Source organism: Lotus japonicus, chromosome 4 (genome assembly GCF_012489685.1).
Source record: "Lotus japonicus ecotype B-129 chromosome 4, LjGifu_v1.2".
Lineage (NCBI taxonomy): Eukaryota > Viridiplantae > Streptophyta > Magnoliopsida > Fabales > Fabaceae > Lotus > Lotus japonicus.
This window is the reverse complement of record NC_080044.1, coordinates 17991913-18019076: the sequence shown is the minus strand read 5'-3', so window position 1 is coordinate 18019076 and position 27164 is coordinate 17991913. Positions and strand designations below refer to the sequence as shown.

Genomic DNA, 27164 nt, shown 5'->3' with positions numbered 1-27164 from the left:
ACATTAACCGTCATTTTTTTTTTCAAATATGTGCAAATGGGATCTGGATCCTCTCATGTGAATTTTTCACATGACCATATCATGTTAACTTGATGGCCTCCTTGTTGCTGAACTTGGCCATGAATCTGATTTGCATGAGTATTTGTATTGGTTGTGACTCAAACTTGTATTTGTAGAATGCGCTTGAGTAAAAACCGAAAATGACAATGGAAAAGAAGGATGATTGAATTGAATGATTAAGTGATGAAATTGAGAGTGTTGAATGATTTTCAGAAGTGGAAATGGAGGGTAGGGGCGCCACCTTTGAGAAGGATAAGCCTTTGGGAGTGAAGATCACCACAGGAAAAACTTCTTGATAAGATCAATAGCTAGATTCAATCTTGAACCCAAGAGTATGAACTCAAAAGAAATATTATTGATAATCTGTTTATTACAATGGTATCAAGTGCCACTTATAGTAGAAGAATTCAGCCTTGATGTCAAAAATCAACTAAGTGTAACCATAAAGGAATCCTAGGCTGAAAATTAAACACAAATAAAAGAGAATAAAGCCTTGGTCTAGGAGTGTACAACATGAGCAATAGTTTTAGAACAACACATTCTAGACTTTTCCAGGTTTACACGCATACCTGAAGCCTCACAAAAGTCCTTCAGAGTCTCTGCTACTATACGCATTTGATCCCTGTTTGCTTGACAAAACAGTAGCACATCATCTACAAAAAAGAGATGTGAGATCCCCATACCCTCCTTGGAAATTCGGACAGGATTCATGCACCCTCATCAACTCTTTTCTGGATCAAAAGCGCCAGACATTCCATGCACAACACAAAGAGGTAAGGTGATAAAGGATCCCTTTGGCGGAGATTTCTTTTAGGAGTGAAGGATTCAAGCTTGGAGTCATTCCAAAGAATAGATATATATGTCTGACTGAACACCCCACATAATCAACTTAACAATTGGCGGAGGAAACCCAAAATCATGCAGCGTGGCTCTAAGAAAGTCCCAGCTGACCTTGTCATAGGCTTTCTCCAAGTCAAAAAATTGGAATACTGGTTGCCATCATCTAAAATTCTCTCTCCATATTAATGTTCTATTATCTTTAAATAATAAGGGTCTTGAAATTAAGAAGAAATATGAGAAACATGAAAAAAAAAATTAAATGTTGAGTATTAAATATAAGAGTATATATGAGAAAAAATAATTAATGATTGGTAGTTATTGAAATATGGACTTATGATAGGGTAAAAAAAATAGTACGAATTAAGGAATCATTTTATTAGCTATACACAAAAACAATAGGAAAGTGAACTATGAGCTACTATTTTGGCTTTGATCCAAATGCTTAATAAGGTGGGGTAGTTAGCGGTTAGCCCAAGTTAACGAAACACCATCCAGACAGCTGAGTTAGCATAAAACAGAGCCCACCACAATCTTGCAGTGTTCCACACCCTTCGATACGTCGTCGTATGCAAGCCCCAAAAAACGTGGTCTGACCCTGTCACGTGATTAACGTTCCCCTGTCAGACTCAAAACAGATACAAAATCTACCAGAACCTGAGGCTGAGCAACAGGCCAAATTCGACCAGGCCCGGAAAAAACCGAGTCAAAAAAACAGAATACAGGCGGACCGGGTCGGGTGACAAGACCCGCGGGTGGGAGAAGATGAGTCCACGCGGGTTTACACGGTCGGGTCCGGGTGGGAAAATAAAATCCCTCGGAACCCGGCCCAACCCGAAGTGTTGTTTTGTTTTTTTTTATTTGATCAGAACTGTACTATGTGTTCATTTTTTGTTTGATTGAGGCCCAACAATCATGACCCAGGCATAAATCACCCCAGCCCAATAAAGACTAAATACCTGATCTCAGCTAAAATGCAAAAAAAAAAAGCTATAAAGAATTATTATTATTTATTAACCCTAATTTTGAAAACCCTAGATTCATCTTTTAGACTTTTACCTTCTTCCTCAACATGTGGTTACGGCCTCCACCTACTCTCAAGTTTCATCCACCATTTTCCTCAACCCCCCAACAAATCGAAGCTCCCTTTCCCTTTCTCTCCTCAAAATCTTCCATCGCCGTTCCAGATTAACATTTAACAGGACACCTCCTCCCCAATCCCCGCCGCGCCATGCTTTCTCGGCTGTTCATCTCCATCATCATTCAATCGTCCATCGCCGTTCCAATTTGCTTCAATTTCAGATTCAAGAGGCCAGCTTCTTCGAGCTGCTGTCGCTCCTCTCCATCTGTCGCGTTACGGCCTTACCAGCAAATCTCCATCGCCGACTCCTATGCTTTTTTTTTTCCGGTTAACCACCCGCCCCAACCCACCCGAACCGCCCGATAACCCTTGCCACCCGAACCCGACGAAACCGATGATGACAACGGTCAGAATCGGTTCAGAAAAATGGAGATTTTCACTCGTTTAAACCCGGCATTGTTCACCCAAACCCGAACCGACCCACCCGATGCTCACCCCTACCAGAACCAGATCATCTACAGCATCACGTGCACTTCAAAATCCACGACTATAAATCTAAAGAAAATCCTTCATCAATTAATTTTTAAGCTTCAATTATGAGAAATTTTTTTCATCTTGACTTCTAGAATTGATTATACGACAAAGGAGAAATTGTCATAAATAAACTCACTGGGTTAACTTAAGCATTAAATTAAACACAAGTTTCAAGCACACGTCTTAGATTCGAATTTACATAGGAGTTGCGTTAAATGCTTGATAAGAAAAGTTTTTCAGCTCATAGCGGTCATACTTAGCATATCAGTCGTGCTCGGCTCAAGATTGCCCTTGGGGGTTTTCAGTTTGGAAATCAATTTTAAGTATTGAAATTTGAGATCAGACATTCCAAACTTGAAAGAGACTTTGAGCTTCCGTTTGAGAAAACCACTTTAAAACTGAAAACCGAACGGGCACGATAAAAAAACATATATATTGGTATTTTATGCTTGATCCCAAAAGATAAATTCCTTTCTTTTAATACGTTGTTCAAGGTTCTTTTGTACTCCACACAAGATTCCCTATCATCAAACCACATTTAATAATTTAATTAGCACCTGAAATTAGAAATTTATCATTAAAAAAGGCAAAGTAAAAACTGAACTTGAAGAAAGAACAATGAAGGAGGCAGAGAGAGCAAGACCCAAAAGAGAAAAAGAAAAAATCTAAATAACAATATCTATGATCTTAGGGGATGAATCTCTTACATTCATCAAAAGATTTTTGATCCTCACCTTGACAGAAAAACAAAACACGAGGGCACCTATACAAGCAATTCCCAGCAAGACCCACATTTGCAGAACCAGGTTCAAGCGCCATTAGAGCACTTGGTATACCTCCAAACAAGAAATTCCCACCCAACAGAAGCCTCTCAAACTGAGAAACCCCAGATTCTGGAAAAACTGCTTTCAAAGCGTACTGGGTCGGAATCATTCCACTGAATCTGTTGTTCTCCAATGATAATGATGCAAGCTTTGGCATCACTGCCATGAACAGAGGCAGAAAACCCTCAAGCTCATTGTTGCTCAGATCGATTTCTACTAGCCCAGAGCTTAGCGAGTCCAAAGCGGAAGAAGGTTCTTGCAGGAAAGAGAACTGGTTGTGAGAGAGTGATAGCTGCTGCAACGATGGAAGCTGAAACAGAGCAAAAGGAACAGAGCCTCTGAACTCGTTGTAGCTCAAATCCACTACCTGCAAATACCTCAAGTTTCTGAAACTCTCGGAAGCTAACTCGCCCTTCAAACTGTTGTTTCTCATTGAGATTTGAACCAGAGACTCCGGCAGTGTCGCCGGCAAAGCTCCGGTGATGGCGTTGACGCTGAGGTCCATGTAATTGAGATTCTTCAGAGAACCCAGATTCGGAAGCTCGCCGGAGAGTTTGTTGAACTGAAGTTCGAGCCTGTTCAAGCTTTTGAGGCCATTGAAGCTACCTGGGATTGTTCCTTGAAGATTGTTGCCATCGAGGTAGAGCTCTTCGAGGTTGGAGAGTGAACCGATTGAAGAGGGTATCTCGCCGGTGAACGAGTTTCTCGACAGACCGAGTCGGCGGAGGCGAGTCAGGTTGGAGAGTGACTCGGGGATTTGGCCTGAGAAGTTGTTGTTTGAGATGTCGACGGTGTCGAGGTAGGGGAGGTTGTTCCAGGTGGTGGCGGCGAGTGATCCGGAGTAACCCGCCTGGTCGAGGCTGAGTTCGGTGAGTCGACTCGTTCCTGACTCGACCGCGTCGCACCTGAACCCGCAGGTGAATTTTTCGCTGAAGAGGTTGTCGCATGGGTCAAGAGTGAAGTCCCATGAGCTGAGACATGAACCTGGGTTCAGAGAAGAAGGGTCGATGCTGTTCTTTAGTTGCTTCAGAACCTCTGTGTCTTCCCAATGTGTCTTTGATTCTGCATTGAATGAGGTTATGGAAGCTGTAAAGATGAGAAGTAGATGTAACTTTGGGAAACTGAGGAACCCCATTTGAGAGTTTCTTAGTTGAATCAGGTTTGGATGGAGAGATCTGAAGGAGAGTGTTGATGGAGGAAAGAGTAGAAAGAAAGGAAGTGTGAGTGAGATGTGAAGAGGAGAGTAAAGATGGGGTTTAGTAATTGGCTCTGTTCCCTACTAAGTTGAGTGTCAGAGATTGTTTGGTGTCAGAGGCTTCTCTGATGATGCATATGAAGCTCTCATTTTAAAATTTTGATATGATTTTTCATGAACTTTTTTGTTTGTTTGTTTATTAAGGAAAGAAAAGGGAGAAACAACACTAGGTATTTTTCTTCGTAGTTCTCATTTCTCACCTTGTATGGTGTGTTAAAGGAAAATGAATGCTAGTTACACATTTACACTCTGTTTGGTAGAGAAGAGAGAGATAGAGAAGGGAAAGTATAAAAGAGAGAAGTTGAGTAGAGAGAAATAAGTGAAAAATATAGTAGATTTATAGGTTGTTTGGTATGATAAATCAAACCTTCACTCATTTCTCTTTAATCTCTCTTCAATTTGGAGAGACAAAAAAAGTGGTGGGACCCACCACTTTTTCTCCCCTCTATCTCCCTCCTCTCACCTACCAAACACACATACTTCATCATTCCTCCCCCTAACTCTCTCTTCTCCATCTCTCTCTATCCAAACCTCCCTCTATCAAACAAAGTGTTACTTTAAGATTTCTCAAAATCACCAAAATAAATATATTGAGTAAAATTATTATAGTTTTAGATAATTCAATACTAATATTTTGAATGTATCATGAGTTAGAATTTTCACATGATGTTTTTCGATGGAGAAAAAAAAGAATTTTCACATGAAAAATTATTATTAGACCACTAAAGGTAAAATAATTTTATTCAAGATAAATCAGTGATATATATAAATAAAAAATTTCATACAATTTCTCATATTTTATGTAATTATTTTTCTCAACAAAACAATCTCCAACACCTCTTGTGGATTCTCTCATGTCAGATTTTTTTCATATTATCTCGTATTGAAAATGTTGTGCTTGCTTTTATTTTCATAACCACTTTAAGGGTCTCACACATATGTCTAATTAATTATAGAAATTAGAGAGCCAAATTTTGTGCTTGATTCTATATGATTTATGAATAAATTCCTTGGCATTTTTTCTTCTGTTAAAAAATTCATTTGTAAAAAAATCAATTTTATTTACATATTAAAAAAATGCAGGATTCTTTTCCTCCCGTAACCAAAAAAAAATGCAGGATTGTTGAAATGGAAGAAGATATTTTTTTTTTTGAAATAAAATGGAAGAAGACATGATTATAAGCTAAATGAGGATATGATTTTTTATAGCATTGACGAAGATGTGTCACCCAAATAATGGCTAGACGTTTTTAACGATAACATGTGTCACCCAATTATTTGAACTTTATTCAAACATCCACACCAACCGACTATTAAAGAAGATGCCGCCAAAGGCAAAAAGAAGGTTGCAGTGACACAACACGATGAGGGGGAGAAAGAAATAGCGGCTGGGGAAGTGAAGACCTCACATGGAGCCACAATGTCATATTCCAAATGGAGAGACAATGACATGCTCCACAAGACAATTGCCAAAACCTCCACTAATCGTTCACGTCATTGTTCTCCCAACAAGTGAGGAAGAAAGAAAAGAAGAAAGGAATGGAATGACCATACTGACAGAAAGTGTGGTTGAGAGACAAACCGGCCATGGTAGCGTAGCGTAGCTCGTGAAACCAGCATAGACGAAGATGCGAGACACTGGGATTCATGGGGAAAAGAAAGACAAATGGGATGAATGAGAATGATGATGGTTTGACACTAGCAATATAGTTAGGCCAAGGGACGACCGAGATTGCAGAAAATATGGGGGACACTTGCAAGGTGCAGGGCTTGAAGCTACATAGTTCAATGAGTGATGATGAGTAGAAGATGTCATTGTGCAGTCATGATCAAAGTGCGATCACTGTACAGGAAATAAAGAGACAAGAAACGAAGAGCATTGTCTAAGAAAGAACATGAAACACAGAATTAGGGGGGAGGTCCCATAACTGATCACACACACCATCTTGATGACCAAACTTTGCCATCTTGATGAGCTAAGAGCATTATCATGCACAACAGACACCTAGGAAATTTTTAGAAGATCCAACACATCTGAAATCCACAAAGCTTAAGTATATCTATGAACAGATTGCATGGACTGTGACAAATTCACAATGTACAAATTATAAGTCTCACAAATAACTTTCCTGAAACTCAAATCTCAAACACAACTTTAATCCCCTGAAAATAGCCAAAATCTCAGCTAAAAGAGGATCGGATCACCAACCATCTATGCGACGTTAAGTAGTAATGAAATGTCATTGCAACAAGGGAAAACAAAAGAGCTTGTGACAGGAAGCAGGTGTATGATGGCGACCACAAGTTACATGTTACTGCTGATACATACTCCTGAATTGGAATTTCATGCTACTGATAACGCAGGATGTTGGTTGCCAAAAGAATTATAGCAAAAAGGAAATTAAAACAGAGAGATTAATAACAATTAAGTTCCCCCATCTATATTTATAATAATTATATAGCTTCTTTAGTTATTATATCTTAAATCTACATCACATGTCTACTATGAGTTCTGACTGGATGACAATACCTTAATGTTAAATAATAACTGTTCTAACTTCTATTTTTTGGCCGGCATGACATTATCCTAATATGTCTTCCTTTCAGCTTTCTCTCTTTGGATCCACATTTTCTAAAAACCTCTTAACAGACATGCTATTGAACTCAAAGACGAACGACAGGCCAGTAATCTGCATGTAAGCCATTTACCATAAATGATTACGCCCTTAAGGTAAAAAGAAACCAAAAATGCAGCACTGTAATTTTAAGTTATTTAAAAACAGAAAGGGGAGCGGTTACCTCGATCAAACAACTAGGACTGAGACCACGCAGCTGTCCATGGGCAACTTCTTTGCCATTCAAGAAGATAGATCTCCTGCCAAGATTCTTAATAATGAAAGAACCATTTGCATCCATCTTTATCAAGGCCTGTCGACAATAATAAGTATTTTATAGTTCACAACTTCATTTACTATAAATTCAGTGGAGGAAATCTAAAAATTTAAAAGCATATGACTAAAAACTTCTGGATTTTCAGGATGGACAAATATTCTCCTGGAACAGATCCAAACATCATCATAATAACCCTATTTAGTTCTATTACCCAAAAAAATTGTAAGAACACATTCCAAACGCTGAACCAAAGCTATTAAAAGTTTGTCATTTGTCCTCCAGAAATACACCAATACTTTAATAGTGATTCTGCTATTAGAAAAGAAAGAGAATTTCATGCACTACTTTTCAAACAAAACTACCAAAGCCTTCCAAACCCCTCTTACCCCACCAAGAAATATAGGGGATGTATTGTATGAGAGACTCTCTCATGTGAGACCTAGAGGAGTATATATGAGTAAGGGATCAACTTACATCTCTTTAAACTCTTACACTCACAAGCATCCATTGATTTAACCACTAAAAGCTCTATTTTATCGAAATTGACGACTCACAAGTTTTCAGATGTGACAGTGTAAAAACTTAAGTGGTGTAAGTTGATCCCTCTTCTATATGTATATACATTTGTGTGTGTGTTTGCGTGTGTTAAAAGGACTTTCAATTCATCATTAAAATCAACATATGAACTTAAAAAGGACTTTCAGTAAAATTAACCATACAAAGAAATTTTCAACCCAAGCTTCCCAGAAAACTTACTTGTCTTCTAGATATTTTGTTAGCACGCCCTTCTCTTCCTAAGTCAATATCAACTTGCACACCTTCTGTTGCTCTGCCAAGTATGACCTGTGAAATAAAGATTCTCCAGAAGATGAGAAAAATCATTTAAACAGCTGAAAAACACAAAAAGAAGAATTTAGTGTACCTTATTGATGTTTTTTTGACAGGTCCAGCCATTTTTTATTTTGTCATTTTGATTTATGGAATGGATCTTAGATTATTTTGAAGTTCATATATGGCTTTTGTATCATTTTTTACATAGTTGTTCACTTTTTTGACTTAAAGATGCTCATATTTTTGTTTTAAATGTTTCTTTAGGTAAAACTATACTATGTTACTTTTAGTTATTGATAGTATATCTTATAATAATTCACCAAAAGATTTGATCATGATCTGGAAAATAAATACACCAATTCACGATCCAAATCTCCATTTGATAAACTTGAATATGTTATATATAGAAGGTATGAACAAATAGGAAAATAAGATCCTCAACAACCATAAACTCCATGAAGAATACAAAAATCTACAAGTCACAAGACCACTTAAAGCTAGTCTGTTCATTGGTCAAATTAAGAAAGCTAAAGCATTAATGGCTATGTCATGATACGAGACAATTATTATGCAAGACAACAAATCATGCCATGGAAATCACAATGACATGAAAACTCGCCTTAAAATGGTATCTAACATTCTTAAAACAAAATCTTATAAAATTCATTATGGTGAGTGAGAGGAAGACAATATAAGTAAAGATTCCTACTTCCATTATTCAAAGGAAAACAAGAGGTCCTAATTTCTAAGCGCACCTCACTTTTCTTAATATACTGCTTCATCTTGCGCCCATACAATACCGCAAGTGCACCTTCAGATGCAATGGCTCTTTGCGTGAAGGCATGAGCACATTGCTCCAATCTCATGATGGCCCTCTTTGTTTCTTCATGTTGATACTCCAAGACTAATAAAGGAATATAATTAGAAGACAAATTATCATCATTAAAATACCTAGAAATTGATAAATTCAATGAGGAAAAATATTGGTACTAAAACATCTAGAATCAATAATTGAATCTGCAATTTAGCCACCACTCTGTGCATTTGAAACTTTAACGAAGACCGACCACCATAGTAATAATAAAGGAATGCGGATTCAATTATAAGAAAACTCACAAAAAGAAATAAAAAATGTAACACCAAACAATGAATTCCCCTTTTGGTTTAAAAATTCAGACCTGATTTTAAAATTTTAATAACTTTGAAAGTAAAACTAAACTTTATGCCAGGGGTGAGCTCTGGCACTATAGTAAGTTTTGCTGCCCTGTGACCAGGTGGTCATAGGCTTTAGTGACACAAGCAACCCCTCCACTTACAGGGTAAGGTTTTGAATATTTTGCCCTCTCTAGATGGCTAGATCCCATATGGGGAGAGCAATGAGCAATGGACTGCCCTTTTAAAATTTAAAACCTTGAGCAGAATTGTGATCATTATATTTTATAGTGTCAGATGATTTACCTTCTCTACTTGCATTTATATCTTCATCAGCTGGACATAAATCCATTTCAAGAATCTGAGCAAGCAACATCAAGAATATCAGATAACGTAGCACAATTAAATATTGGAAACCTTTACTACTGAATGCAACATATACTACTTACCATTTTCTCAGCATCAGAATAGTAAGGAATTTCATCCTCATCGCTGTCATCAGCATCGCTATCATCATCATCTCCTTCTTCCTGACGGTGTGACAATGATTTTTCTTCCAATTTCTTCGAAGCCATATGATCCTTTGCCTTTGGATGTGCATAAACTACAGCAGAAGCCAAAGCATCGATTTCCTGTTTATAACGTACAATATTAGTGCACTCTTCTTAATAAAAGCAAAAGTCATAAATTAGTTCCCAAATAAATTTTCCAATGAAGAAGTATTCTGGAATAAACGCATTTAACCTCTTGTTTTGCATGCCCTAATCTGCTCTGACTTGGCTTGATGTTGACATTATTATTCTGTCTAGAAACTGCAGAAATAGAGTTTCCAGTAGAAATTTCAGCTTTCATTACAACCCCAATAGGCGTATTGCTTGAGTTTATAGTAGGCACTAAACCCGCCCTGTTCATTTCTTCTTTCTCCAAGCTTCCGGCTGGTACATTTTTCCTTTGATTACTAATAGAGGGATCTGAATAACCCACCTCTTTAGCAATCGATTGAGATTTCAGAGGCACCGAACGAGGAGCTACAACAGATACATTTACACAGTCATTAGCAACCACCGAACGAGGAACTACATCAGATACATTTACACAGTCATTAGCAACCCGTTGAGATTTCATAGCCACCGAACGGGGAGCTACAACAGATAGATTTACACTGTCATTAACAGGGACATCAGTATCCTCAGTGTTCAAAACACAGATCCTAAGGTCCTCACTTCTTTCAGGGTGAGGACTTTGTACTGCAGCAGTAGCCGATGATGGTCGTACTTCATTTCCCGGATCAGAAACCAGATCCATATCCCCATGACTTTCACCTGAAGAGTTGAAACCAACCCCTAGCTCAGCAGCAGATGACCCCCTTCGCACAGCAAGTTTTGTTCCTGTATCCAGCTTCAGCAATTCAGGAACAACAACAGATGCATCAACATTCTCAGAAACAATTTTATCATCACAACCCAGCTTCTCCTTCGCGGTCCCATCCAACAGAAGCCCCTCATCATCCCCATTGGTCAAATCCATGAGAGAATCAGAAATCCGCACACCCTCCTCTCCCAACACAGCAGCACCACCAGGAACACTCAACACAGCATTGCCACTAGGCAAAACAGGAGCAGAAACATCCTCAATTGTCTTCCACAGAGGGGCATCACTCATTGAATTCAATGGCCCCACCCCTGCTTCATCAAAACCAACAACACTATCCACATGCAAATGGTTCATGTCACAATTCAAATTACCTCCAATTTCATCTCCTTCATAGCCAACCGCGTCATCAACGATTCTCACTCCATCATCGAACCCAATATCCAAAGAGTCCAAAACCTCCATGCGAATCAACTTCCGCATCCTCATCCTCTCGTAGTACTGCTTCCGGAGCGAATCCCTTTTCCTCTTGCGGAACGTCTCGATTTTCATCTTCACCCGGCGGCCGTTGCCGGCGTCGGACGCTGCTTCCTTGGCTCCGGCTCCGGCGCCGGCGAACCTGCTAAGCTCCAAATTCAGCATGGAAGCTGCAGCCTTAGCCGATTCTTCAGGACCATAGAGGATAGAGCGCCACCGATCCTGAATTTGCGTGAGGGAGTACCTCCGGGAGAATCGAACCGCTCCTTTGGCCAGCGATTCGAGCGAAGCTCCAGCCTGCAGTGAACAATTCAGCTTCGTTAGGGCAAACACATCAAAATTGACGGAACCGAAGAGCGAAACAGAGGCTAGGGTTTCGTTTCTAGCTTCCCGGAGCAGGAAGAGTAAGAGAATTTCGAAAGAGAAAGCGAGCGTGAAATTGAATGCGAATCAAACACAGAGAGAGAGAGAGAGAGAGGAATGGAATGCGGAGAGAGAGAGAGAGAGTACCTCGACGGCGTTCTTGAGGAGAAAATCATCTTCGGGGATCCAGAGTGGCGCTGCGGCGGAGGGATTCATGGAAGCGACGGAGAAGAAGGTTGTTTTGCGGCGGTTGTGTTGAATTGGGGAATTGCGAGCGGCGGCGGCGGCGTTTTGAGTGAAGTGACGGTGGTGATGACGGCGGTGGTGGTGGTGGTGAGTGGTGGTTGTGAGAGTGTGGGAAGAGTGAATGGTGGCCGTGGGTTACCGGCGTGGCTTCGGAACCTCGTGAGCTTCGTCACCCTCTTCTAAGAACATATTCGGGAAAATGATTCCCTATAGGACCCACTCTATTTATATAAAAATTCTGTGATAAACATGGATGAGGATCCCATAGTAGAGTGTTACAAAATTAATAAAAGTGGGGTTTTTAATTTTTTAATAGATTTATTATTATTATTATTTTGCTTAATAGCTAAGATCTTTCCATTTGTTTTTACAACTGCAGATGATCCCAGAAACATAATTAAAAGTTTTTAAGCTTATTCATTGAACAGTTGATTATGCAATAATATTATATATTAGACAATTTATAAATTAACTGTGAATTCTTTTTTCATATATGTATTTTATAGTTTTCACAGTGTTATTATTTTTTGAAATAAATTTTAATAGTGTTAAAAAGATTTTCATAGTCATCCAATAAAAATTCATTAATTTGTCATTTCATGTTAAATTTGAATTTCAAGTTATTTAAAATATAAAATAGAGTTATATAATTTGATGCTTGTATATTACTATATCCTTTGAGGATCCATGTCATAGATTTAGATAAGTGAAAACAGAATTAACATGAGTAAATGAATTAATACAAGCTGAGAGCACTATTTATGAATAATTCAGAACTGCCAATTCCATCTATTTTTATTTTTCATTATTTTTTTTTCTACATCGGAAAACTATTTTTCATTATCTTTATTGTAAAAATATGAACAATCATGAGCAAATATATTTTCTTTAATTAAAAAAAATTGTTACATTATTATAATTCTTTCTATGAACTTAAATTGGTAAGTGACAAAAAATTGTCTTTGATTAGAAATCTACGCACATTTTTATATATATCCTTGGAAATTGTAGCATGATGAGATCAGATATGGAAAAAAATTGTCCTAGGATTAAAAAATCCTCCACTTATATATTTGTCATTATTATTTTTTTTTGGTACATATATTAGTCATTATTTTAATCATATTTTCCTACTTATTTATTATTTTACAATTTCAACAAAGAATTAATTATTTTTATCCAATTGTACCCTCAACACAATGGTGGTAGAAAAGTTAAAAAACCAAAATTATGAAGAGACATAAATGGTATATTAGGAAGTTTGCTAGTAATTTTAATAAAATAAGAACATTAAATATATTCTTTAATACATATGTTACAACCTTAAAGTGATAGATATTAAGAAACAGAGGGAGCAGAATGTGGAATTTATAAAATCTTTTTATAAAATAAAGTGTTATAACTAATAATTAATAAATTTTAATAATATAAAACATCATTAATATTTAATTAATATTGAGCATTTAATTAATATTATGAGTAATACTAAATAGAAGATTTGTTGTGTGAATATACTAAATAGAAGATCATTTATTATTATTAATAAATTAGTAAATTTTAATTTAATATTTATTAAAACTTTACATGATTAAGTGATTTTAAATTTTTCATTAGTAATTTTTAATACAACAATTGATATTTTTTTACTAAAATCTGTATTTAAATATTTATATAAATTTATCTTCATGAAAAGTAATTTCATCCATTAATTTATTATTATAAATATTAATTATTTTAGAAATTAAAAAATTATTGATAAAATTATTATTTAAAAAAATTAAAATTTTAAACTCAAACCTTTATCTACTCTCTCTGTAATTTTTCTCCTAGGTTTATCATCAACTTTGTACCAAAAGAAACATTGTATTAAATAATTTTACTATATAATAATTTTTTATAATTATTAATTATTAAAAAATTAACAAAATTATATTATGAAATAATTAATTATTTTTTAAAGGTAACTCATTCTCAACTCTTTGATCAACATTTTCTGTAAATTCATCATCAACTCTTTTTTTTTTAGTTTGAGACAGTTGTCCTCATGGTTGTCAATCTCTAGAGATTATTTAATCTCGTGGAGGGGAGGTAATATCGTAATAGATTGCCTCGTGCAAAGATAATATTTTTAAAACTATAATAATAATTAGGTCACACTAATAGTACTAAAAATTATCCAACAATGACAATCAAATCAATTCAAAAATTACCAAATATCCAAATCTAAGATATATAAGTCATAACAAGTTAACAAAACATCAATACAAGTTAGGATAAACTTAAAATAAGAACAAATAAGTCACTAGTCATCCAAATTTAAAATCTTAAAACAACATCGAGTTTAGCACAACTAGAATCATCATCTTCATCATCACCATCAAGTTCTTCCTCAGATGAGATAGACTTAGACCCTCCAACATTAGGATCAAGGACCAAATTCTCACTGTTGTCTTAAACTAATTCAATGACATCCACAGTATCATAATGACCATCAATCTCATTCTCTTCTACATCTACCTCTTTAGTTATCCATTCATCATCAGATTCGATTTCATCAAAAGGAGGAGGAAGTTGCGCTGGTGGTCGCGCAAGAGGACGAGTGAAGGTTGTGCACGCAGAGATGAGAGAAGAAGTGGAAAGAACAACAGAAATGAGTGAAAACCCTAAAATTTATGGGTTAAATGACTGAAATAGCCCTGGATAAAACTTTTTTTTCGACATTTTTGACAAAACAAGCTAATCTCGTAATCTTATGGTAATCTCGCGATATTACACGAGATTAAGAGATATCTAGAGAATTCAGCCGAGATTTGAAAAAACAGTTATTACCCCCCGCTAGTCTCGTTTTTGGTACGTGATATCGTAATCTCGTAAGAGATTAAGAGATATCTCTATAGATTGACAACAATGGTTGTCCTCCTTCGGAAGCGATCATATTTGAGCCAGGAGCATCCACATCCTTGTGAAGCTAACTTTCCCAGCGGGGTTTTTTTCCATCAATAAGACTCGAACCCGAGAATTTTCTTAAGAGAAATCAAGCATGTACCACTTGAACCAACTCTTTACCAAAAGAAACATGGTAATTTGACTACTTTCTAACTTTACAATAAAAGACTCGTTTATATAGCAGAAAGTTCTATGATTAATAATAAATAAAATTATATTTTGCAAAATATTTTAGTACATGTTAAGCTTACTTTTTTTTCACTAAAATATTTTGCATTTTTTCTAATGCTTTTAGTTATTAATATTATTTTAAGTTAGTATAATATATGTACTATTTTATTTTAAAAATAAAGAAAATTTTTAAAACAACAATTAAGAAAGTTCTTTTTTTTGAAAGCAACAATTAAGAAATTTAGTCCTATAAATATCATTAAGTAAATTCTCAAATTTTAAAGTAAAATCACTATCAATTATTTCATTAAATATGTATTCTCATACATTGACCATCAATTCTATAAGAAAATAAACTTTGTCATTAGTTAGTTTTACTAAATTATATTTGCTTATAAGTAGGGTGGAAATAAGCAATGCATATATTTTTTTGTATTGAGGCTTATTATTATTGGTTTTTTAAGACATATTGTTATTAAATGATTTTTTTATGTTTAATTTTAGTTGTGTTTGTTTTAAATAACTGAGTTTTGTTCTTTGAAATGCAATGATATACAAGTTTTTTTTTATTTGAAAAGGAAATGCAATGATAGATAAAAAAGCCTATTAGCCCGCCGACCTATTGACCTTCTTTCGATGAGATTGTATGCTAAACAGGTTTTAAGTAGACTTGTGGGCCAGAATAGGTTTTAAAGAAGGCCAAGCCAGGCCTTAAAATTCGGCTTATTGAGATGCTACAGGCCAGGCTTGGGCCACGAAAACAGAATGCAAGTCAGGCTTGGGTCACGCAAAGTCTAGACTGGCTTTGGCTATTTCCATTCCTACTTATAAGTCTGAAAAATTTATATCTTCAATAATATCTATCAACATTAGTGTTAATTGATATTTTAGTTAATACTAGGTACAAGGTAACTTACTATTGATATTTTAATTTGAACAAACTTTGTAGCTTGTGCTGCATCACCTAGTTTCACAAAATTGAGTACTTTCACTATACAATAAAACAAGCCACCACAACCTCCACCCATCAACATAAACTCCAATCTCACCATGAAACATCACCTCATAATCGAGTCTCTACCACCAAAAGTCTAAATCTAGGCTAGTAAAACCCTGAATCGTGCCACAACACCACGTATACAACCCTTTTAAGCACAAAACTACCCATTACATTAACCCAGCCTAGCCTCATAACTGTAAACACCCCACAACAGAACCCTTTTCACCACCATGGAACAAACTCACCAAACCCCAAACAATCACAAGTTTTAGTGTTTATCATGTTTCTCCACCTTCCATCTGAAACTCGACCATTGGTCGCCACCACTGTAGCTTACTGAGAAAATACAATATAAAAATTTTAAGGAGAAAATACACCATTTGGATATTGCTTTCTAAAAATACATTTTCTTGGGGGTGACTGCTCCATTTATGAAGCACTTTGGGCGCGTCCTTCCTTAATACATTCTCTTCATCCTTTACCTTCTCTTTATCCCCTCTCCTTTTTGTTGTGTGCAATGCTCTCTCCCTAGAAACAATAGACAAAAACTAAGTTGCACTAGTTTTGGGATTAGGGTGAGAGAAGGAAGAGGAACAAGAATGGGAAAGGAAAGGAGGACCAAAACTAATGAAATATACTTTGGAGCTAGGGATAAAAAGTTATATGAATCAGTGGATATGTGAAACATACTCATTAAGGGATGTAGGACATTTTACTTTTTCGATAACGATTGTGGGCGTAACATCCTGATTTAACGATAGGCCCCACAGTAGCAACACGAGTCTTACCTGCGCGCTTTTCCCTCACTCACACGCTCTTGGGAAAACAGGGGTCATGGCATATGCGCTGGATTCGCAGGGCATATGCCCTGACATGCGAGTATCAAATTTGTCAACAGTAGCCCAGAGCATATGCGCTGGCTTCGCAGGGCTTATGCGCTGGCCTTGACGAGATTTGAGGCACATGCGCTGGGTCCTTGGGTATGGCCGGGCGTTGGGGCTTGCTGATTTATATTTGGGCTTAAATTTATAGTTTATTAGGGATTTTATTGTAAAATAGGGATCAATAGAATCCACTAAATATAATAACAAGATAACCCTAAAATGGTGCTAATGTGCACCAGGTGTGTGCTCAGTGCGCCACAATTTGGCGGTGTGCAAGTGCGCCGTAATTAGGCGGTGTGCGAGGGACGGGTACACAGCAGTTGGGCAATTGAGAGAAGCTACTATTGCATATGTGTGAGACAATGGAGCGGTTGAGAGAAATTGCTATTGTACACACAATTGACTATTGAGAATCAATAAAAGGAGCTATAGTTACTCTATAGCCGCAGACGTAGACACAATTTTCCGATTTGCGTGACCAAAGTTTTTTTCGTGCTTGTTCTTATCGCTTTACGTTCTCGCTCTATTATACTCTGTGCAACCGAAGTGCTTTTCCCAATAGTCACTCATATTGCTCCAAAACATGTGCATGCATAACATTGAAGTTTCTGTGATATGCGCTTCCGAAAAGAAGATACCCCTTGTTATGAGTCTACCTATCAAATAAATCTTAATAGTCTTCATACATTGTCTCATACCTATACAGTTTCGAAATATTCCTCTCATTTTGGTGTGAGTTCGGTTTAATCATGTGTCCTTTCTCTTTGAACCCTTGTTAGAAGAAACTCCTTATTTGTGCTTCCCAATTACCATTGCACTGAAAATCACCCCCACCCTTGTCAGTTATGGGTATCATAGTGGAGATCACAAGGACCATAAAGAGGAAATCGATCCTAAAGACAGGAATGAATGGAGTGTGAAACTGAGATTCATGGGGCAAAGGGAACAAATAGTCCGTACGAAATAGAGACACGAAAAAACTGTTGCCTAGTGCCTTACACATAAAGGAAGAAAGTGACAATAGGTTTGAAAGAAAAACAAATGAGCATTTGGGCTGGGCCAGATAAAGTCCAATTGATGGAATAAAAGGGACTCAGAGGAAAGGAAGATACATTGTTCACTTGAAAACTGCATAAAGTTATTGACCAAAAAAAAAACTGCATAGAGTTATTGTGACAATGATTATGGTTATTCCTCACTTAGTTTATCAATTTTCATTAACCTTTGCAACAACAGTTGTTACTGAATATAGGCTTATAATAATACAACAAATAGCAGATAATATATCAGAATGAGCCAGGCCACTGGAATTGATGCTGTGGTCGAATAAATGTATAAATTGTCACATTTTGAGCCACTTGTTTGTTTTCATATCACAATACTGTTGCCGAAGATGCACTATAGGCAAGATTTAGAAACTAACTTTGGATTGAATAGAAAAAGTACAAAAGCTTAAATAATAAAGAGCAAGATGATTAATTTACAGGTCCCAAGTACAAATTTTTAGATGAGCTTGCCTCTCAAGCAAGGCGCAGATAGTAGGAGTCAAACTCTTCTACATGTTGGTGACGATTCAGATGGTTGTACTCCTCATTGAATGCGTGAAAGTTAGAGACACCATTTGCCAGTGCAACTGTCCTTGAGTCCTTCATAGAGAAAAAGAAATTGTGTATGGATCATACATTTTTGCTTCTTGAATTAATTATAGAATAAAAATGAAATGAAATCATTTCCACATCTCTTTTGGCTTATGATCAAAATTAGAGAGGAAACATAGCTTTTGTATCTTTTGAATATGAATTAGATAAATTTCTTACAAGTTCCTGCAGGAGGTTTCCATTCATCTGCTCCAAGCTTCTGACCTGATTAATTCCCAAAAGAAAATTGCAAAAGAGAAAAGGTTCATATCATATCTCAAGAATCATAATCGAAGAGAAATCGGTTGCAATAAAAAAAAAGCAATATATTAAAAAAGCTATTCATCACAACTTAAAGCTATTGCTGACCTTTTTCCTACAGGTATCTGTCCGAGTTTTGATCACATGAAGCTGTGAGAAAAGGACATGAAAAACATAAGCAATATTTCGTTATATAGACGAAACTGCATAAAGAAGGTGATCTCGAAGGGGATAAAGAGAAGATTGGAAGAAGCAAAAGGAAGGTGGGTGGATGACTTGTCGGACATGCTATGGTCCGACCACACCACACCTCAGTCTACAACTCGCGGAACACTTTTCCGACTTACCTATGGCAGTGGAGCCATGATTGCAATCGAGTTAGGAGTTTTGGCCTATAGGATGACCACGTTAAGAGAAGATAATAACAATGACAAGACAAATATAATTAAATATTTTATAATTTAAATGATGGTGCGGCGGTCGAGCATCTATATTCAAACCAACAAGCTGAAACTGCAAAGGTGATTTCGGAGGGAATAAAAAGAAGATTGGAAGAAGCAAAAGGAAGGTGGGTGGATGACTTGCTAGACGTGCTATGGTCCTACCACACAACACCTCAATCAACAACTCACATAACACACTATTACGTTTTACCTAAGGCAGCGAAGCAATGATTCGGGTTGAATTAGGAGTTTTGGCCGCGTTAAGAGAAGATAATAAGAATGACAATTGGAGGATGAATTTGGATACTATCAAAGAAGTCCGAGAGCTAGCCCATATCAGGGATTACACAACGAAGTAAAGAGTTGTTCGACATTATGATTCCATAGTAATATCTAAAAGCATGAGGTTGAGTCACCTAGTTTTAAGAAAGACGCTTCGGGAGATCTTGGACAAGAAGTTGGCAGCTAATTGGGAAGTGTCATATCGGGCCACAGATGATTAGGGCAAGGAACATACGACCTAACCAACAAAGAAATTCTAAGAACATGGAACACGAGTTATCTAAAATTTTATTATAGTTGATCGGCCATACTTCCATTACACTTGCTAATAAATGATGTACTCTTTTCTCTTTTGAGGTGAAAGAGGTTCCAACAAAGCACATCATTTTTAAATAATATTGCTCTATTATGAAAACTAACTACAAATCCGACCATCTAAGACAAGATTAATCGGCCCATCCTTTAGACGACGACAAAGCCACCAACTAAAAGTCAAGAGAAAAAGCTACCAACTAAAAAAACTTTAGCAAAAAGTCAACCAAAAACCACTTACTAAAAAAGTTAAGCAAAAAACCACTAGCCAAGAGCCAAGAAAAAGAGCACTCACTACAAGTCAAACAATGACACTGTCTAAAGCCAAGAACCTTGATCAAGTAAAAACTTTGGTAAAAACCTAACATATATATACGGCTATGAACCATAAGCTAGCCTTGATTAAAAATCAAGTAAAAAAATAAAAATCCTTAACCAAAAGTTAAGCACCTCAACATAAGAGGCCATGAGCATGATCTTAAACATACAGACAGCTCCTAATCAACTGAAAAGGAAAATCCTTGAACGCAAAATATCAAATAAAAATTGAAAGGGGCAAGACAGAGGAGGAAAATCAAGTCTAGTCGGTATATCAAACTAAGAACAAAAAAACGTACGCTAAAGTGAAGGAAAGCTAACGTTATCACGTATAACGGTGAAGGGGAACTACAAACATCATGCTATGCTAGCTAAAGGATTTGAACGAATGGAGAGACAATCATTGCAACTCGAGGTTGAGCGACCAAAGATTCAAAGGCCGCCCAACCCACAAACACTTGAAGCACAAGCCAAAAATTTCTTCGCAACCATATAAAAACATAGAATTAAAATAAAATTGACAAAATTTTAAAGACAAATTTAAGGCTTGTTAGTCATTTCTTAACTCGTAACTTTAGAGGTTATGGACCGTTATGACATGGTATGCCAAACCTATGGCTGAGATCGTCATCTACTAGTCGGTATCGCTGGCTTCATCGACCATGACTAGCTCTGCTATTCATACCCCGCCCCCATTAAACTAGTCCATAATCATGGGATTTACCATTAATATCATTATTGCAATTATCATATTCTTTGTAATAAACATGTGTAATTTATTGGGCTCGGATTATATAAGGAGCCGCTTGACATTGTATTGGATCTACTTAAATAAATGTTAGACAAATATATAATTTTCTATATAAAACCATAATTTAAGTTTGAATGTGTTTGGTTTAGTGTGAGAGCTGCGTACGCGGGCTGGCCCGCCCCACACTGTGTGAGCGAGCCCAAAAAGTTCCTAATAGTCAGAGAGAGTGGGGCTAGAGGAGAATGTGTGTGTGGTCTAGTCCAAAATCTTAAGATAATTGGATCTCCAACACTAATACCTAACCTTTGTTTTACTTTCCAACTCCCTTTCATTCTTATATTTCATCACTCTCCCTCAAGTGTAACTGGAGTAGTCGAGATAGACTTTCTCGGTCTGAGCTTTATTCAAGTGCCAAAGACCATCGTGGACTTGTGCTCCTTTCGTGTGAACCAAAGTCGGAGGCCCATGGCTAATGTTTTTTTGGCTGATAGTTTTTTTTTTAGCCCAAGTCTCTTTTTTGGGGTTTATTTTCTTTTTCAATTATTTTTACTCTTTTTTGTATTTTGGCTTGTTGGCCAAGTGAACTCTCATACTACTTGTTAAATTTAGTTTAAGCAAACTCAAAAGCTTGCTCATGGTCGGGGAGAGAGGGTGGAGGAGAATGTGGTGTTTATGGTCTCCAAAAAACTTAAGGCAATTGGACCTCCAACACCAACATTTAACCTTTGTTTTGCTATCCAACTCCCCCATTTGGGACTTAATTCTTATATTACATCAGAATGTACCTTCCGTTCGCGTATTTTCTCAGTGGAAGAAACCATATCATCTTCAAGAGTGCGCAGTTGTTGGAAGCTCAGATCATCCAAATTATTCATGCCTTCCCCTATTCTTTGCCTGTTTAAACAATGACTCAACCTTTCAGATTTCATCACCCCAATAAAAAACCAACATCAATTAGTTGCAACATCTAACTCTTGAGTTCTATTTAATTACCTGATCTGCCTTCTGAGTTTATTATTAATATCTGTCAGTCTCTTCTTGTTTTCAAGCATTTTCTGCAAACGAAAATAACCAGAGCAGAATTGTTAAAAAAATAGTGTAAGTTTTAATATTTATTATTACTATTTTAATACATTGTTAAACTTTTAGTTGATTGTAATAATGTGCTTAGGACAAGAATTGTTAAATAAAGAATGTAAATGCTTGATTAACCTCATAGTGGTCACGCCACAGATCGATATCCCCCAAGGTCCTCTGGTACTGATCAATTACTTTCTTAGTCCTGGTAAATTCACAGCTCATATAACATGTTAAAAATCAAACCCCAAAAGTGAAGTTTGTGTATTTTATACATAACATGTGATTGGTGCATCATATTAAAAATTAATTCACTCATCAACCATATTTTTACCAATAACATATAGTGTTATCCTTTTTTAGGTGTTAAACTTAATTTGCAAAGAAATAAACTTGTGAAATAGACAAAGATGACTCATAAATATTGAACATATCAAATTAAATACATGTTTAAAAATCTCACTACACTACTTGACCCTAAAGTCAGATCAATTCTAGGGAGAAGTTTCAAGTAACTTCTATGTTCCAAAATTGATTTTTAAGAATAAGAAACTGGCCTAAACATGCTATAAGAAGAAGATCAATTAAGCAGGGGTAGTGCTCACTCACGTAAGGCCAGGGCTGATGTACTCGTGCATCTTGTGGCTTTTGGAGAAGATGATGAGGGAGACTTTTGCATCACAGAGAAGAGTGAGTTCATGAGCTTTCTTGAAGATACCATTCCTTCGCTTGGAGAAGGTGACTTGCCTGTTGGTTGGATTCTCAATGAACTTGATCTCAAGCTTCCCACGACCCATCTTGCTAAGCTTGATCTTTCCTAGCTTCCAAAAGCAAAGTACAATAAGCCAAAAGGATATGTTCTATATGGTTGGTGATATGAGTGTTGTGCATTGATAAAAGATTCGAGGACAAATACAAAAGACAAAAGGTTGAGCGAGGTGGTAGAGGATTGATGAGATATTCTAAAACAGGAAAGCTGTGTGCTGCTTTCATGGAAAGTTGGGTTGGAGTGTAACTCTAATTGGTGTGAAACTGTGAAAGTGTTTGAGTAGCACAGGGTGGCATCATTATTGGACTGTTGGTTGGTTACCTCCATAGCTAGTAGCTGCCGACCTCTTGAGAAAGTGATATAACGCTCATGATCATCATTTTCTCTTAGCTAAAGTATCCATCTTTTAAGCAGATCCGATGAGTTAAATTGAGGTGCATACTCAATGAAAGACAATGGCATGTTCAGAATAATAAACGCAAGCTCTATGGATGGAGTTTTACAACTACGTACCTAAAATTGTTGAGAATTTAAGTTTGAGTTAGAGCCTCACATTGGTTAAGTATGTATGAGCAGAAGACTATATAAGAAATGTGACTCATAAACCTAATGCCTTAAGGTTTTTGGTTAAGATGTGACATCGATATCCTTTGGTGTCTTAGATGGTTTCACACTTCTTATGTCGCGTGCTTCCCTGTCTCCCCCAACCCCAACAAGTGATATCAGAGCCGATGGTTCATGGGACCATGATAACGGCTCCTTGTGTCGAAAGTCTTTCTAGTAGTGTGGCTAGGCGGCGAGTATGGGTGATGAGAAAACTTTATAGGAGATCTGACTCATAAACCTAATGCCTTAAGGTTTTGGGTTAAATCGATATCTCTTGGTATCTTACTTCTCGAACCATGGACTCCCTTGTCTTCCTCAACAAGTGGTATTTGTTTGTGGAACCATGGTAACGACTCCTTGTGTCGAAAGTCCTCCTAGCAATGTGGTTAGGCGGCAGGTTCCGTTAACGCAACGAACGACGGTACAAGTGTGGTTGTTGAGAAATTCAAGTATGAGTTGGAGTTCCACATTGGTTAAGTAGGGGTGAGGAGAATACTTTATAAGATATGTGACTTGTAAACCTAATGCCTTAAGATTTTGGGTTCAGATATGACATCGATGTCTCTTAGTATCCTGTTAGGGGATTAAAGTTCATAGAGATCGATGTCGTTTAGGGATGACAATTTCCACCTGCATATGGGGATCCCTGTGGGGATTGCCCCATTTGGGGCCCCGATCTTGGGGAATTTCCCCCCGTGGAGATGGGGATGAGGACAAACCCCCCCCAGACAAATCTAGGGATGGGTGGGCATCACCCTCCCCGCTTTGCGTGATCCCCGCCCCGTATGCATACATAAAATTCAATAGTACCTTTTATAATAAAGCCAAGTAGCTAATAGAAAAATGTGTAAAGGACCATAAACATAGCCAATTATATAAAATAAAATAAAAACAATCAGATTGAAGAATAAGTATAACACCAATTTTTTTTATTAAGTACAAAAGTAAAAATTATAAATTTCTTACCACTATTACTTATTTCAATTTTTTTATTTTGTAGACTTTGCATAGTGTGATGAATTTTGATCAATGTTATTTGAAATTCATTATACATTTTCAAAAAATTTGACATGTTCCATTCTCATTTGTGGTCTAGGTAGAAATTTATGTTTTTTAATATTTAAATTTAGTTTTTATTCGATTTTTAATAATGTGTTAATTGTCAGCATGGGGACCCGTGGAGACCCGCGGGAGGTAAGGATTGGGGATGGAGCGAAAGTTCACCCCGTCATGGGGATGGAGAGTAGGGGTGGGTACAAGGACGAGATGCGGGAACGGTGAGTGGGGAGGCACTCCCCGACCCCACCCCGGGCGGGTGTCATCCCTAATGTCGATTGAGTTAAAATGCTTTCATTTAAAGATTGAGCATTTCAGAGTACAATCTCCAAGTGCGACATAAGAAGTGTGAAACCATCTAATAAACCGAAAAATTGTACATAATTGCTTTGAAATGAGAATCAAAACATTAAATTACAAAAATATCCCTAAGTGAATTTCTTCTCTACATCACGATCTAACAACTAGTCTTACGGTAACAACACGAGTCTTTTTAGCGCGTTTTTTCTTCAACCTTGGAGTTTTTATGAGTTTGACTATAAAAAAGAAGATGCATCTTGTTGTCAGCGTCAATCAAATCTTTTATGCCCTTCTAAGTGTTGGAAAATTTGTGAGTATTTCAAAACTTCTAACACAATTTACATGTGCTTACTATCCATTAGTGCCACCGTCCAACCTAGAATATATAAACTTTGTTTATTGTGTTGCCACCCTCTCATTAAGGTTTTCCGTCCACCATTTAATTTCCGCCGCCCATCATTTATGCACTCCACTATCTTGTATTTGGTGAAATCATCCCCTATAAATACTAAGCTTATTCTCATGAAGACATATAGCAGAAAACTAGTTCTTCCTCTCCCTTCCTCTCCCATCTAAATTGTATCCTGGGCGTATTGATTAAGTTAATCTCGTTAGTTTTGTCACCCGGTTTATTGCCGGAAGAGGCTGTTTAATCCTGCGAGAGTATTTTGGATGATACCCGAATAAAACTCTCAAGGACAGCGAATTGATTTTCGCGACTCAGCTTGTTTTATTGGAGGTTCTGGTTCGTGAAGGTGTACTGTTCGTGATGTTGTTGTTTTTGTTCCACCAACATTGTTGTTCGGTTCGGTGTTCGTGTTGTTCATCCCCATTTTTGCAACAATCTTGAGAGTTTTATATGGACAACTCAAACTCCTACCCCGAAAATGAAAACACAATCAACAACGGAGCTGCTTCTTCCCCTCCTTTCTAGTCTATTGAAGAGCTGGTGCCGCTGACATTTTTCCTCGCTCACAAAGAAGATAGTTACTCAAGGAGTCAAGGTACTGTTTCATCAAATTTCTTTTACCTGGTGAGGTAAGTTATTCAGTCCCTTTTATGAATTGTTCAAAGATTGGTTTGATAGAATTTGCTTCCGTGCATGTATTCATTTCCTTACTGCTATATAATTAAACACGTGAGTGGTATATATGTGAATATATTCCTACAGTAGATTTTTCAAATTAAGTTGTGAGTGCTGTGGATAATTATTTGAAATTGAAAGTGATTTTGTCAAAAATCATGGACAAAATCTTTATGCGTTAAACATAGCTTGTCCTCTCTGCTACTAATTTTCATGATAAATAACAAAGCACATTTCATTTTGCCATAAAATTTATGAAGCATTGATGATAATATGTGTCACCACCCAAACCTAAGCCGTGACCGGCGCGTAAGCTATTACCATAGCCTAGCAAGCCTGCTTCCTCACAACTCATTTCTACAATATCACTTATAAAAATAAACAAGTTCAAGCGATAATTCGATAGAGTTTCCTTTGTATATATTCATTTCCCAAAATAACAAGACCTGCCAATGAGGTTTAAAATCCAACCAAGGATCCAAATATATACATATCCAACATCCAAGAAGCAACGTCATCAAATACATCATAGAGTTGTTTGCACTTTACAAAATATGACTACTACATATTCCTTATAGCTGCAGAACACCAACAAGATCAACAAAAGACATCAACATGGCCACCAACCGTAGGAGGCCTACCAAAAAGAAGTAATTGTACAAGCTACAACTGAAACAACCTCTTACTCAGCTACCTGTGAATCTGAAATGGAAATAAGGAGGGGGTAAGTCACAAAGACTTAGTGAGGGCCTATTAACCACCATGAACTAGAAGGGGAACATCATAGGCACGATTTTCTCTTTAAAACTCAGGATAAATATGACATTTGATCAAATCAAGTAACTCAAATCACTTTCATAAAACATATATGGCATGGTAAAAGCTTCATGCTTTACTAACTCAAATCACGGTCACTTTGACATGGAGAAAACTTAAAGAATCATAATGCGGTTAAAGCATTTTCAATTTATAAAATCACTCAAAATCCGATAATCCAAATACAATAGGGAACACACATGAGAGAACCATAGTCATAAGGCGGCTCCATCTCGTTGATAGCCCTTTCCTCCTACGGGGTGGACTTTCCCCTAGGGGCGGCTCCATCTAACGGATAGCCCTTTCCTTTCTCAAGTCACATCGTGTCATCGGGGGAAGCTACATCTCGTTGATAGCCCTTTCCTCTTAAGGATTATCGTATCCAAGAGGCGGCTCCATCTAACGGATAACCCTCTCCACCCGGAATCATGTCATATCTCATCAATCTCATCGGGGGAAGCTACATCTCGTTGATAGCCCTTTCCGTGCACTGGCGGCTCCATCTAACGGATAGCCCTCTCCACCCGA

At 37.0% G+C, this 27164-nt stretch overlaps 3 protein-coding genes across 3 annotated transcripts; all 3 read right to left on the bottom strand.

Moving 5' to 3' along the window:
• Nucleotides 1–3057: 3057 nt before the first annotated feature.
• Nucleotides 3058–4781, bottom strand: LOC130715752 (LRR receptor-like serine/threonine-protein kinase GSO1). The gene has a single exon (XM_057565873.1). It carries the CDS (start codon nt 4469–4471, stop codon nt 3200–3202), a length of 1272 nt encoding a protein of 423 aa, XP_057421856.1. The 5' UTR covers nt 4472–4781; the 3' UTR covers nt 3058–3199.
• A 2225-nt stretch (nt 4782–7006) lies between these two features.
• Nucleotides 7007–12129, bottom strand: LOC130711640 (uncharacterized). Its single transcript, XM_057561343.1, has 8 exons — nt 11825–12129; nt 10211–11611; nt 9916–10098; nt 9773–9827; nt 9070–9218; nt 8240–8326; nt 7391–7519; nt 7007–7281 (listed from the first exon to the last, which is right to left on the bottom strand). Exons 1-8 carry the CDS (start codon nt 11891–11893, stop codon nt 7195–7197), a joined length of 2160 nt encoding a protein of 719 aa, XP_057417326.1. The 5' UTR covers nt 11894–12129; the 3' UTR covers nt 7007–7194.
• A 6079-nt stretch (nt 12130–18208) lies between these two features.
• Nucleotides 18209–22946, bottom strand: LOC130715615 (agamous-like MADS-box protein TM6). The gene is made up of 7 exons (XM_057565734.1): nt 22615–22946; nt 22141–22210; nt 21922–21983; nt 21714–21822; nt 18931–18972; nt 18742–18786; nt 18209–18570 (listed from the first exon to the last, which is right to left on the bottom strand). The coding sequence occupies exons 1-7, from the start codon at nt 22800–22802 to the stop codon at nt 18445–18447; spliced, it is 642 nt and encodes a 213-aa protein (XP_057421717.1). The 5' UTR covers nt 22803–22946; the 3' UTR covers nt 18209–18444.
• Nucleotides 22947–27164: the final 4218 nt, after the last annotated feature.